The 14,375-nt window shown below is 45.2% G+C and overlaps 1 protein-coding gene across 1 annotated transcript in view; it reads left to right on the top strand.

Annotated features, from left to right (window-relative positions):
* Window positions 1–161: 161 nt before the first annotated feature.
* Window positions 162–14,375, top strand: part of LOC120810671 (eukaryotic translation initiation factor 3 subunit H) — a 42,558-nt gene continuing 28,344 nt past the window's right edge. The window contains exons 1-2 of the mRNA XM_040165431.2: window positions 162–439; window positions 6,329–6,485. Of these exons, the coding sequence (XP_040021365.1) occupies window positions 338–439; window positions 6,329–6,485 (259 nt within the window). The 5' untranslated portion in view covers window positions 162–337. The remainder of the gene's footprint in view (window positions 440–6,328; window positions 6,486–14,375) is intronic.

Genomic DNA, 14,375 nt, shown 5'->3' with positions numbered 1-14,375 from the left:
GTTACTTTAGGAAAGGGCAGTAGTTATAAATGTTACGCTACAGTAGAATACTATACACACAGTATGTTTTAGTATGTGTGTTTGTGATTTTTTTTTATATATATATATACATATATATATGATTATTGTTGTGCTATGTCAATTGGATTTTAAACCAAGCACCCTTATTACACCGCCAAACCACTGGAGAGATTGCTGCTGCTTATTTACTGCTTGGAACTGAAGAGGCCATCTCGATTTAGACCTTGTTTCTCTACGGACAGGAAAGCAAACGCGTCTTTACCGGAAACGTTCGTCACTGAACTCTTTCCTCCCCCTTTCCGCGTGCGCTGTAGAGATGGCTTCACGTAAAGAGTCTGTTCCAGCTGTTACCCCCGCGGTCGCTTCTACCAGCGGCACGTTGGACTCTCCTGTCAAACAGATCCAGATTGAAGGATTGGTAAGTCTTCCTCCCGCGTGATGTATCAGATGCCGGAGCCGGACGGCCCGGAGACCGGTTGCGAGTGTTAGCTAGCAGAGGCGCATGCTAGCTACAGTGTGAGCATCGTCATGGCGGTCAGATAAAGTCTAAACGAGTGTTTTGTAACGTGTATTGTGCTTTGTCATCGTGGCGGATGCTTGAATTGTATGTTGTGTTAATTAAACACACGCTGTATTGACCGGTGTAACGGCTAATGCTATGCTAACCGTTTTACGTTATCGTTAGCCGATGCTAAACGTGTGGAACGAGGGCTGTCCCTGCGCGTTGTCTGGAAGGACCAGAGGCTAATGATGCTGATTCTTGCTTCCCTCTCACATACGTCTGATTTCTGTCTAAAAAACGAACAATGTGAAGTAGGAGCAATTTCAGGCGTCAGAATCGATAGCATGGTGGTCAGGTTTTTAGACGTCCTTTATACTGTAGTGATGTAATATTTAATTTGATCACTGATCAGTCGTGCTGTTGCCACCTATTGAGTTTGAATTGGGCTTTTCGACTGATTATCGTTGTTAGGAATGACTTATCTGGTCCAACAACAAAAATATTGATTATAGTAACTTAATATAACCATAAATTAGGTACGTGATCCCCATCCAATAGTCTGGAGTGACATCTACTCCCTGCTGATCTTCATTAATGTGATATAATAATAATAATAATAATAATGAACCATGCTGGGTATAGAGGCCCTCTTATAGCATAGTTTTGGAATTTGTTTACACCATTTTCAAATCTTGGGTCTTTTAAAACCCTTGTCGATTGTGTGCTGTTGCTCTCTAAGTAGATAGTGTTTAATTTCATCTGACCCAAACGTTTTTTAGTATTTATTTCGTGTTCTGCAGTACCTCAGTACAAGCAGCAGAGGACAAACTTGCTTCACCGGCCGCTTCTGGTGTTCTCCACCCTCTCGCCCAACGCCGCCCTGGACCAAGCGGCTCATTTGCTTCGTGTGCCTGCACACATTTGCAGGGCTTGGACGTGCCAGCTGCCGCCTTCCGTTTTACTCTGCTCATTAACATCGCCCTGGAGTCTCAGGCCCCAATTTCAGATCTAAATATTTCACCTCAATGTGTATTATTTAGACTCCTTAATGAGCTTTCTCAGCCTTATCAACCAAACCATTCTTTCCACTCGCGGCTGGCTTTGAAATAGAAAACCTGTGTGTGTGACCATTTGGGTTGGGACGGTTTGAAGGAAAGGGGTCAGTTTCGGGTGGAGTTTACCTGAGTGCGCAGACACCCGTCTGTCACCGGTGCTGCTGGAGGGTCGCCCACTGATGGTGTTGACACCGCTGTCGGGAACCGAATTGCCTCCTCACTTTTTGAAGAGGTTTGCTGTTGCCACGGGAGCACGGGAGTGCCGAGTCTTATTCACACGCCACGAATTATGAAACCACCTTTTTTGCAGCATTTTCACATTGGGGTTTGAAGGCTCTGGAGTGACGAAAAATGGCTGAAGATGTGTAAGAAATTAGTTGCGTAAAAAAATACTTTTAGCAATGTCAGACGTTTCCCTTAGATTTGTTATTTGCCCCCCAGCACTTTGCCAGAACAGTACCCCCCCCCCCCCCCCCCCCCCTCGAGGCGATTCCACTTGTCTGCGGTCCTTCAGCCTGCGCTCATCAGGAACCCCAGTTTGAGCCACATGTTCCCATCTGCTCAGGAGAGTTTCTGACTTTGGTTGTATTTCTCCTATCGCTGCTTCGTGATGCAGAAACTACAGTTTATATTTACTTGGTATGTGATCGTCCCGGTGGTTTTGCTGTCAGCGAGGGTTGTTTTGATCCTTGATCATCACCCCTCATGGAACTAATTGTACAACGCTACAACAGGCCGAGCGACTTGGTTTTCATGAAACAAACAAACACATCATTGAGGAATGATTATAGCGGCAATCTGATTCCCCGCTGGCCACTGTTCCATGCGAGAACAGTTAACGTTGCTCAAGTAATGATTGCTGCGAATGAAATTGAGTAGCGGTTAATGAGTAGCACAAGCAAGATTTTGAATTCTTATTTTTATCTTCACGGAACACCTGTGAGCAAGCGCTGTCGTTCAAACTCTCTGCACTCTCATTTGTTTCCTTCCCCGCGTTGCAGTAACGCCTCTGGTTGGTTGTTGACAGGGCGGCTGCCGTTAGTCTCGGACTGCTTCCCACAACAATTCTGACGTGGCCCGACGAAATGGTACCCTGAGCTCTAATACGACTGCAATTAGTGTGAGCAATGTTTTGGTACCATTCCTGCTGCCTGCGGTGCCTAAATAGACGACGGATTCTCTGCGCTCCCACAGAAACGCGTCCTGTTGAGTCTCGTACTGCTCCTCTCGTTCTCACTGGCAACGCAACGTACAACAAGACATCCAGGTGGCCTCTTCTTTTGTTTTACTGCCGTTGCTCTTGTCGGTTGAACCGGCCCGATGGCGGCAGACGGGACGACCCGTCATCAGGCGATGAGCATTCTACTCTGAAACATGTGTTGCTGTAACCTTAAATGGATGATGCCAGTCTTTTCCACACACTGAGGCCCACGTCTTTGTAAGTGAGCGCTGGAATAGGAACTGAAAGGGTTGGATCAATGCGTCTCTCCCCAAACGGCTCCGGTCCTCAACCTTACAGACGTCAGCTGAAGATTTTGAGTCGCATTGAATAATGTCTGACGTTTTCCCTAAAAGGTTGAACACTAAATGCTCTTTTCATATTATTTTATTCACGATGGGATTTGAATTGATTCAGATTTAATTTAATAAGCACCGTGGAGTTTCATTTGCAGCAGTTTGAATCTCCATTGTTTAAAGTGTGTGACCTCATTTTGATCCAGACAGTTGAAGGAAAGGTGTCTCTCTGTTATGACATGTGTTTGTGTCTCATTGGCATACGGTATGCATTATGCACCATTCAGCCAGTGACGCACAATGCATGCCATATGCCAATGCAACACACAAACACAACACACCCGTCCTTTTGTGAGCTCTTGTGCTCATCCTGTGTTCCAAATAGTCTTTATTAATTATCTGGTTCTCTGCGGTGGTCTTTTGACCACGGCTTAATCCGGCCCGAGCCACGGCGAACCTTTTATCTCTGGAAAGTAGTTTCCAAATCTAGGATGGAGTTTGTCTTCTCGTCAGAGTTGCTGTCGAAGAAACGTTTCTATGGGCTCCGATTGGCTTCCTTCACTGCGCCGTGGACACCGAACAACAATGCTGTTGAATTCTCTCTGACCTGAGTGAGCTATGGGAGTAAAGCTGGGGGGCGGCTAAGCTTCTCAGGGAGGAAAGAGGACCTTGATATGACCGTGACATATAATGCTCAAGTGCAGGGAACCCCGCTCACAAGTCTGTAAGGAGCGGATTCCCTCCCGTTACACCGAGCAAAGGGCCGTTGGTCCGGGTTCCTTTTACGCTACGCCATAATACTCCACCAGAGGTTTGTTAATCGGTGTGAAATCGTCTCCGTCCGAGACAGATGTTACTGGAAATGGATGGGAAGAAAGGCACTATGAAGAGAATATTAAATCTAAACTAAGACCTCTCCTTCCACACCGCTAAAATAAAAGTAATTAAAGGCTCGTCTCTCTTGCCGTACTTTCTCATGAGTTGAGCCCCGTTGTGGCGGGAAGATGAGCCCCTTTTGTGAGCGAGAGAGAGAAGATTTATGATGAGAATTAAAGGCAGCCAACAGGGGATTTGGCTCCGCGATTGATTTTGCAAAATTCAATTTTAAGCCTGTTGATTTATAACGCGCGGCCCGTATATCCATCTTCGGCCTCTCTGCACGAGGTGAGCTCACTGGGCTAGCTTCTGGTGAGCTAGATCAATACAAATGGTGTGGATTTGTTTGAGTGCGAGAGATGGAGATAAAGAGAGCAAGCGATGGGGTGAGAAGAAAAGAACATTGCTGGGGAGCGTTGGTGCGTGCGTGCGGATCCAGGTTCGCACAAACGTAGAGCTTTACAGGCTTTGCTTCAAATGCCTTATGGCATTTACTCAGCATCACCAGGAAGCCAACTTGACAAATCCACCGACACCTCCGATCCCACCTTCCTTTCTTTCTTCCTCCCCACCTTTTTTTTCCTTCCATGTTCAGCGCAGACGGCGTAGATTCAGGACTTGTCTTAAAGCTGTGCTGGAATTAGCATAGCGTTATTTATTTGACTTTCTTGGAGTTGTTTTTAGCCAATGGTCCCGTCTCTCTCCCCCCTCCTTATCCTCACACACACACACACACACACACCAGCAGATTGCCAACAGTTCAATGGCTAAAAGCACAGTGTTTCTGTGCTCTCATCTCTCGCTGGTGGAGGACTAGAAAGTCTGTTTTGCTGCCCCCCCTCCACCCCCCCCCAGCCTATTGGTCAGACTGTCCTCCCCTCAGTTGGAGAAGCAAAGGCTGGGAATGAGATTTGTTTTTCTACCCACTGCGCCCCCTCGTCACCCCCCTTTTACTTGTTGCATGACAGGTCCAGCACTTCATTGAAATAAATCATCTCCCAAGACTGATGCATGCGTGTGTGTGTGTGTGTGTGTGCATGCTTGAGCTGTTTTGTTGTGAGCATGGCCCCGGGACTGCGTGCACGTCTGCGTGTGTGTGTGTGTGTTATTAATGCCGCTGGCTGTGACCTGCCCACGCGGTTATCCGTGAGATTTATGCTCTGCCGCACCACACGGTGGGTTGAGCCCCTCGTCCTCTTCCTGTCCATTTAGACGCTCTGCCTTATTCTTCTCTACTCATTGCCTCGGCTGTTTTGCCTGGTCAAGATTTCCCATGATTGTTTGTGTGTGTGTGTGTCCCTGCTGTCCCTGCTGTCCGTGGTGCAGCAGTGGAGCATAAACCAGCTCTTCAATCATGTGGAGGCATGTCCTATTGGCCCATTTATATCTGGCATTAAATATTAAATGCATACGATGATGCATGGACACCCGGTCCAGATGAGGCAGGGTGCTGTGGGATTTCAGGCTACAGCTCCAAATACACCCTCCTACTCTACGTGGGTTGCATTTTTGTTACGTTTCAGGTTTTTGCTCTCTCCTGTGCTGCCATTTGAATGTCCTCCCCCCCTTTAGTGTAAAGACATGGCGATGCTCTAGCCACTGTGGTTCAATGTAATTTAACATTTGACGTGTGTGTGTGACGGCCTCCAGGCTTCATGCCTTTAGTGGGTCTTTCCCTCGGCAGTGGTTGACTGACACGGCCGGTTCTGCTAGGACACACTGTCAATCTGGGTGAGCTACTGACAGAAGCCCACCAGGCTTGACGTATATTCTATATATTCACCACCTCAACTATGTACAGTACAGACAAACCAGATCTGACGTGACTTGGAAGCCGTGTCCCAGTCACACATTTTGTCTGCTGCAAAAGGTGGAAGGATCTGTATCCTACGGAATGCACTGCATTGCAATTTGATCACCACTTACTGCCAGCGAATGTCCTGTGGTTGATATTTACTTTGGCCTGAAGTCACTGTTACAGTGTGTAGTGAGGGATGTAAACTCACAATAGAATTATTATACAAATATGTTTCTAAAAATTGAAATGTCTTCTTTTCCTGTTGATATTCATTGAAATTGTTTATTTTATTGTCATGTGATGAAAATACAATGTGTCAAAAACCATGGAAATACTGCAATTCTGAATGTGGGAGCGATGGAAAAGAAAAATAAACATGACGAGCAGAGGCACCAATGAATTGGAAAACATAAATCAAAAAAACCTAAAATACAATAAGAAGTGAGGCTGTTCGTGATAAATAAATAAGCCCTGGCTCAGAAAGGGGAATCATTTGTCATGACCTGGATATTGAAAGGAGTGTTGATGAGGTATTGATGGCGCTCCCGCTGTTTTTCACAGGTGGTGCTGAAGATAATCAAGCACTACCAGGAAGAGGGCCAGGGCAGCGAGGTGGTCCAGGGCGTCCTGCTGGGCCTGGTGGTGGAGGACCGGCTGGAGATCACCAACTGCTTCCCCTTTCCCCAGCACACCGAGGACGATGCAGACTTTGATGAAGGTAAATGAGGGCAGCGTTCCCCTGGATAAATGCAATAGAGCCTGTCTGCAGTGGCTGCAGGGACTATGCGGGCTGGTACATTTAGGACATTTCACCCCTGCAGTTTTTAACCGAGGGGAAACTTGCAGATGATAACGATACCTGAATGATTCACTAACAAAGGGGCTCGGGTCCTGCCTTGTTTCTCAATTGATTTGGTCAATATGCTGCCACATTCTACATGATCATTCAAGTTACGTTGAATACTGCAAGATGTTGAGATGGAACACTCCTGGAAAATGTACTGCTTGTTGGAACCCTGTAGTTTGTTGGTATTATTTAATTTGAATATCCTTTACCGGTCAGCTGAAAATGAGGTCCTGGCACTGAGCCGACTAATTCATTCACAAAAAACATCTGGTCATGAAATGCAACCAAACGGACTGATCCGAAAGTCCGATAGGCAGCAAAATAATGACAATGTTTCAGAGGCAGATCACCATTGTTAGTCCATTAGATTTCCACGAACTGTAAAGAAAGGACAGACCGCCGAGGCCAGCAGCCGAGATAAAGTCACATCAACAACTTTTTGAATGTCTGCGTGTGCGGCAAATGTCCCGAGGCACGGCAACTTTTAACTAAGCCGACTGTCTGCCGGGTGTGCTGCACTGCCGGTGTCGGGGTCGATGTGTCAGGGCAGCGGTGCAGGGATGGAGTGCCTCCATTGTTTGCTTGCCAGGCAGGCGGTACAAACCTGCACTGGCCTTTGATTTGGTTATTTATTTATTTTTCGCACATGTGCTTTATTTTTCTCCGCCTCCCGTCAGCTTTCATATCAAAGGATACCATGTCCTCTGACCTCGGCTCTTCCCTTGTCAAGCCTTGTCATCCGCTCCTTGTTAGTGCAACAATATCTAATACCAGCCAGACTGAAGGATGGCACGGTGAGCATGTGCGGGGAAATGGAGGAAACTGAGAGAACCACCGCTCTAACGGGCGCCACAGCTAATGAGCAACCTCCCGAAATTCTGCACCGTACACGAAGGCCAACGGCGGCTTATGGCGGTTATTGTCAGGAGCAGCTCCGTCTGTCAGTTTGGGAGGGCCCCGGCTTGTTGTGTTAACTGACACCGAGTGACAGATCCAGTCAATTAGTTGACCAAGTTGATAGAACTGCAACAAAGTTCCTCTTAGGGCTGCGCAATTAATTGAATTTCGGTGGCCATCCCAATTTTGGTTGCCACAATTAAATGAGCATGATCGACAGCAATATTGACGTTTAAAATGCGTGCCCTGCTACATACCAACCACCAGGGGGAGAACAACATGGGAGGAGTCATGGCATTCCTTTCAGCGGCAGACTAAGAATATCAGGGTCAGTATCCTCTGCCTAAATCCAGTATTTTCATTCAGCATTGCCTTTCGAAACCGGGAGTCGCAGCTCCCACCTGCCTTGGTCCGGGAGTTCTGTCTGTAATGTTCCAATCAGCACTTCATTACTCGGCACCGCACTACCTTTCTTTCTGCCAGTGAACGGCCTGGAGTGGATATGTGAGAAGCTGCAGGAGAGGAGCGAGCGAGAGAGACGGTCACACCAACCGCACACTCTTGTACTCTCTAGAGGCACAGGAGAATATTGGACCAAATTAGTTTTTGACGCTTTCATTGCTTTTTGATGACCGTCTCATGTGGACTGACTCTGTTTTTGCTTCAGTGTAGCCGTATTTCTCACCGCCATACCGACTTTCTGATACAAATCAGTTAATCGCTACACCCCTAGATGAAGCTTGTGTGGGACAGTGGGATTCACCTCCAATCAGGCACATCTGCATGTGCGGATACATCTGTGTCTGTGCAGAATGACTCGTCCTCTTAAGGAAAGATGGGCAGTTGTGTGACTTGTGTGCGAGCATGTCTGCTATGCTGCCATCTCATCAACAGGTGCCAGTGTGGTGCTGTACTTGAAGGATGGTCCGTGGCAACAAATGTGACCAATATGAGAGCAGGAGGGGGAGAGATGGAGAGGAGGGAGGGGTCATGAAGCGCGCTCAGCAGAGTCCGCCCAGATAAAACCTACGCTCACGCCTGCTACTTCCCCTGTCCTTAAATGCCTCGTCCTTGTATCGTTAACACAATGTATTGGGAGAGACGTGTGGCGCTTTTCTGCGGCACACAAGTAGCGTCGTAATAACGTGCGTCGGCCCTCTTCTTCTGTTGGGACGTGAGCGATCACACAGAGCAGAGGTATTACGGTTTTAACTTTGGCTATGGTTCCCATAGCTACATGGATATCAACACGAGGTGATATGACATCAGGACGTGATGGGAAGTAGTCGCTTTGGGCAGACGCATACACACATATATATGCGCGCGTGTTGAGGAGGAACTGCTGTGCGTAAAGGGCAATTTATTTTAAATTTTTTTAATTAAATTAAATGACACCTTCTTGGCCTCCTGATATAATGGTTGGGGAAACCCTGGGTAAGTGGAAGCATTCGGCTCAGCCATAGTTTGGTTACATTTGACCCCCATGTCTGACATGTCCTTGTCTCCCAAAAAACGACCATTTGACCACACTTTATTAAAGAAGTTTGGAAAACATTAATGACATTTGTCAGGGCACAAAACCAATGATCTGTTTTTAAACAAATCAACACCCAATATAACAATGGAGTTGTGCTGAACTAAATAAAGATAATCCAGACCCCTACTGTGTGAAACACATAAAGTGGTTTCCCGTTCAATGCTTAAGAAGTGATTGTATCAACGTAACCGCTCCTCAGCACAACTTTTGCTTAATCCCTTTTAATATTCAAGCCTGTGTCGCTAGTTTCCAGCAGCAAGACGAGGTATCCTGATGGTAGATGGTCTTTTCATCCCTCCTCTGCTTCCTCCTCCACCTTTTCTGTAACTCACTGCAGGAAGGAAAGTTGCCATTCTCAATGTCCATTTCCCATGATCCTCCTGTGCTATCACTCGCTGTGCTTCCTTCCTCCCGTACTTTTCTCCATCCCTCTCCTTTCATCTCCTTCTCCCTCAGTTCTGCACCTCGCTGTTGAAGAAATACCCCCATTATTTCCGTCTGTCTCTTCCACGACCATTGGAGGATTTCTAAAGCCGAATGCTTTGAAAGAGAACGGTTTTTAGCGTTGAGCCGATGTTCTGTCGGGGTAATTATCCCTTTGCAAATGAAGCGTTCGTTTTAATTGTCTACTTATTTGACAGCCGTACTTAGGAGACAATTGACGATAATAAATGATTAGAGGCTACGAGTAGTTTAATTCAGTGTACGTCATACCTGCAAACTAAATCAAAATAGGTCATAGTACAATTTATACATTATGAATATACAATAAAACATCTTTGATGTGACAGGCATAGCCAGCGTTAAGACCTCCACAGCGTCTTCACTTTCCCTCCAACTTTACATCCTTTCACTCCAAATCACTTCCCAAACCCGCTTGGTTTGCATGGGTGGTACGTGTGCTAATGGAGCCCCCTGTCTTCCATCAGGCTTCACATTGTGCATTAAGTTCCGCCAGTGGAACAACCGAGCCAGTGTCCTGATTTCAGTAATTGGATGTGTTTTTTGCGGGTGGGCGCCTCAGACGACGCATGATGGTCATCTCTTAACGTTTTCCTTTGGACAGTTGAACTGACAACACATCACAACGCTGTAGATGTTCCAGGCCCGACAACAGGCTTAATTGAAAGGAGCATTGGGAAGTCTCCATGTGTAAACAACCCGTGGTCCCTAATGAGGTTGAATTTGCTGATTGGCACCCTCTTTTCAGTGCATTTGTTTTTCATGCCATCTCCTCTGCTACTGTTTGAATTACTCTGCAAAACAATTAGCCCCACAACTTGAGATTGAAGGGATTTTGTTGGGCTGTAAGAAAGAAAAAAACATTGCGAGCATTAAAAGGAAAAACTAGAACGAGTCCTTCAAAATGGCTTTATTATTTTTTTTACCCTTTTCAGGATTTGGTATCAATTAAGAACTCTAATTAGGTACACAGACTGTTAATATAAGATCAGTATTTGCTGTAACTACACATTTGGCAATTGCAATAGAGCTGTTGTAAAAACCTTTGAGGACCGTACCAAAATGTGTTGAATTTATCTGCAATGCCTTGTGTGTGCATCAGGTGGCCACCTTGGGGTCTTAAATGTTAATCTATTGCACAGGTGCCATAGACTTGCATGAACTCTGAAGGCCAGCAGGGGGGGCACAAAAAGAAGGGTCGATTGTGTTTAAGTTAATGAAAAAGTCACCCTACTTCTCACTTGATTTATTACCTCGGTAAAGAAAAAAGATTAATTGATGGTCCTAATCGCTAGTTTTTAGGATGAAATTAATTTTATTTTCACCATTTATCTCACCATATAAGCCAACTGAATAGTGCGCTACCTGTGTGGGAAGAGTTGTGGTATTAACAACCACGTGACGATTACACGTTTATGCTAATTTGTCGTCTTTACTCTTAATTAGCTAATGTGTGCTGGAAGAAAATGCAATTTTTGTTTAGCAAGCAAAATAAAAAAATGGTCAAATGTAACTAATTTAACATTTCTCAAAACAAATCTTTGACTTGTCAAACTTTCTGACATTACTCCATATTTTGGTGTTTCTCTCAACTGGTGGGGTTTACTGGGAGCAGAGCAGTCGTCAATGTTCTTTTTTTACCCCTAACATGCCGTCAGTAGTCAAAATGTACTGTGAGAAATATACCTTTTATTCCCCTGACTGCCACATAACTCAAGTGTAGTAAATCAAATGCAACGTTGAACAGTTTTCAAGGTGTCCCTTCCAGCCATACATTCTGTGATTGTGGCCAAAGAGTTCAATTTTAGTTTCATTGGTCTGTCTGCATGTTCGAAAAAGCCTCACCTTTTACGAGTGTGTTGCATACTAAAAGGGGGCTGATGGCGCTACAATGTAGACATGCATTTTAATGCACGCATGCCAGTACTACAAGTGGACACTCTAACTACACACTTTAATTTGAAAAGGCCTGCAATTACACGATACTACTTGTTTGTTCGAAGGGAAAGCGCAAAGCACAACAGAAGTGCTCCACACTCTTCAACCCCCCCGCTTCCTTAGTGCTTCTAAAAGGCCACAGTGTTGAGGATGCTGGTTATAAACGGCAAAAGAAATATGTATTTTTAAATTTTTAAAAACATAAAGCGTATTTGTGTGGATGCAGGTAGTAAAAGAGTGGTCTGTATCCGGCTAACGTGTGCGACAGTAGCGAGTGTTTGGTGAAGCGGTCTCTTTATGCCTTTGACCGAGCGAGGTGAGTACTCCTCTTTTAATAGTTCTCATACGAGTACTTGAATTTGGTGATATTTTAATAAGTACTAAGTAAGTACTTGGCCTGAGGTCTTTGAAAGTGACATTCGGTGCAAAAGTAAATGACACAGCAAATTCTGCAACCAAGCACCATGAATAGGCCTCAATCACTGCTCCACTTGTCCTTGTCATTCTTCAGCCGGCTATTTATGTTAGGATCCAACTTTCTGTGTTTCAGTTTGAAACTGTAGCATAAACCCAAATTTAACTATTGTTTCCTTTTTTTCTAATGCAATGTTGAGCCTAGCCGTGCTAGTCAGACTTTATTTGCTGGCTAGACACGTAACTAAAATGTGTCACGTGTTCCAGACATTTTTAAATGGCTTTGCTTCCTGTCCTTGTGAGAAATATCTACGTGGCATACGCCAATTTAGGATGAGACCGTTGATTAACGTCGGGCGTTTACACTCTGGGGGGGGGAGCGCTAACTTTGCTTTGACTGGCAGTAAAACTACAGCAGCGTTGCCTCAGATTCTTGTGGCTTTTCATCTGTCCTCATCCATCCGATGGTCCCTGACTTCCCCTCTGAATAATCTCCTCCTCCTGAGATTTTCGAGGATTGCCGTGTCCTTGCCTTCCCTTTTTATCCATTCTCCCCCCTTTATTATTCATAAGCCCGCTAACTTTCCCCTTGCGATGTATCACAGAAACCCCGGTCCAAACTGCTTTGTCGAGAGTTAACTTGTGCCAACGCTCTAGCAGGGTGTTTAAAAAAATAATTATTATACTGTATACAATTCCAAAATAGTTGAACCAACATTTTGGTGTTTTGTTCAAGATTTCTAACAAGGGCATTTTCTTTTTGATGTGGATCACAAGGCTTGGTTAAAGCACGTCTCTAGAGGGCAGTTTATTTGAATACCTAAATGTCTCTGTCTATGGCGAGTTCTCACACAACTAAACTGTGCTTCAGTGATATTCACTGATATGCATTGTGATCTTCGCCCACGCTCTAAAACCAGAGTATTCAATTTAAATTCAACAATGTAGAGAATTTCCCATCGTCCACAGTAACCTGTGGGGAGGGAACGCACAAAGACTGCAGGAAAGAAGCAAAGTCTGTAATGTGTCAGTAATGTGATTTAATATTTATCATAATAAGGATGGTAGCAGCAGCAGTTGTCAGCAGGGCCGCGGCAGGAACAGGGTCCGGACTGAAACAAAATTAGTGATGCGCATTAATGTTGACGGTAACAGTAAGTGGGAATAATGATGGTGTTCGAAGCGGCAGGTGTCAGTAGGGCCGAGGCGGGTCCAGAGTCTACGGAAACCTGCGAGGCGAGAAAGCACAAAAACTCTGGGGAAGAAGCTGAATTAGTGATGTGCATTGATGAGGAGAGAGCGAGAGAGAGAGAGCACATCACAAACTTACAACTTGTGGTATGTATTAAACTTGCCCAGCATTATTGTATTAACCTCCGTATGTAGCCAACAACTGACTGTTCAATTCAATAATCTCAACAAAATGTATTTCTGATTTTCAAACGATAAATAATACATAATTTAATAATACATTTTTCTGTTGTTAAAAAAGAAATGCATATAAGCGCTTCTGAAAAATGTTTCTCTTTAAAGTACTTCAATTTGGAAATTTTTATATTCAGTTAATTAAGGTGTTCTCCCAAAAAAGTCACATTATATTCTTCTTGTCTTCCAATATCTGTCATTTGTGGGCAGGGACTTTATGTGTGGTAGTCAAAACCACTTGTTTCAGCTCTGCTCGTGTCTGTTAGCATTGTTGGCCAGTGATTGAATGCATTAAGATTGTGATCACATTTACCTCCTGGTTTTATATTTCTCTGCCTTCATTTCCGATGTGAGTAGTTGCGTTTATCCAAAAGATTTTTGCTCTGTCTCGTAGTGGCGCTTCATGTGACTGATTTTCTTAATAGGTAGTCTCTGAACATAGAAGACCTGTATCATTCCGTTCGGTGTGGCTAGAAAAGCGGCAAGCGACAATTGAATGATTCTTCTATTATTCCTGGTTATATGTCCAGATACCGATTCGACCTTCTACTGACCCCGGCTTTAAAAGATTCCCACTCCTTGTCTTTTTCTCTTTGCCCCTCTGCCGTTCCCCCCTCTCTCTATCTGAGCTGTCTCTCTCACTATGGAGCAGACCAGAGACTGGCTGTTAGCAGCGAGCGGGGCCTCTCCTGCTTCAGAATGCTCACCCGGTGTAATATATCAAGAGCGTGTGTCCCCCGGGGGCCGTCACCGTCGCCATCCGTGCCACTGTTTTATTCATCTGCTCCTTTTGTCTCATTACGATTCTGCCCCACATTAAATCTGGTGTGCGGGAGGGTCAGAATGCTATTCCTACACACTGCTGCTAATCCGGGTGGGCTGTGTAGGGGGGGGAGGGGGTGAAAGGTAAGGAGTGAACAATGAGACGATGATGGCAGGTTTGAAGAAAGGGGCTGACGTTTGAAGTGGGGAAAAAGATGGACGGCAAAGGTAAGCGTCTAAGAGACTCAGGGAAATGTTGAGGAATAAACAGGGTAAAGAGGGAAGGTTGGTAACCATGTTCATGACGAATGCTGACCAGAGTACAG

The sequence above is a fragment of the Gasterosteus aculeatus genome, chromosome 20 (assembly GCF_964276395.1).
Source record: "Gasterosteus aculeatus chromosome 20, fGasAcu3.hap1.1, whole genome shotgun sequence".
Taxonomy (NCBI): domain Eukaryota; kingdom Metazoa; phylum Chordata; class Actinopteri; order Perciformes; family Gasterosteidae; genus Gasterosteus; species Gasterosteus aculeatus.
The sequence above is the reverse complement of the archived record's forward strand: the minus strand, read 5'-3'. Positions and strand labels throughout refer to the sequence as shown.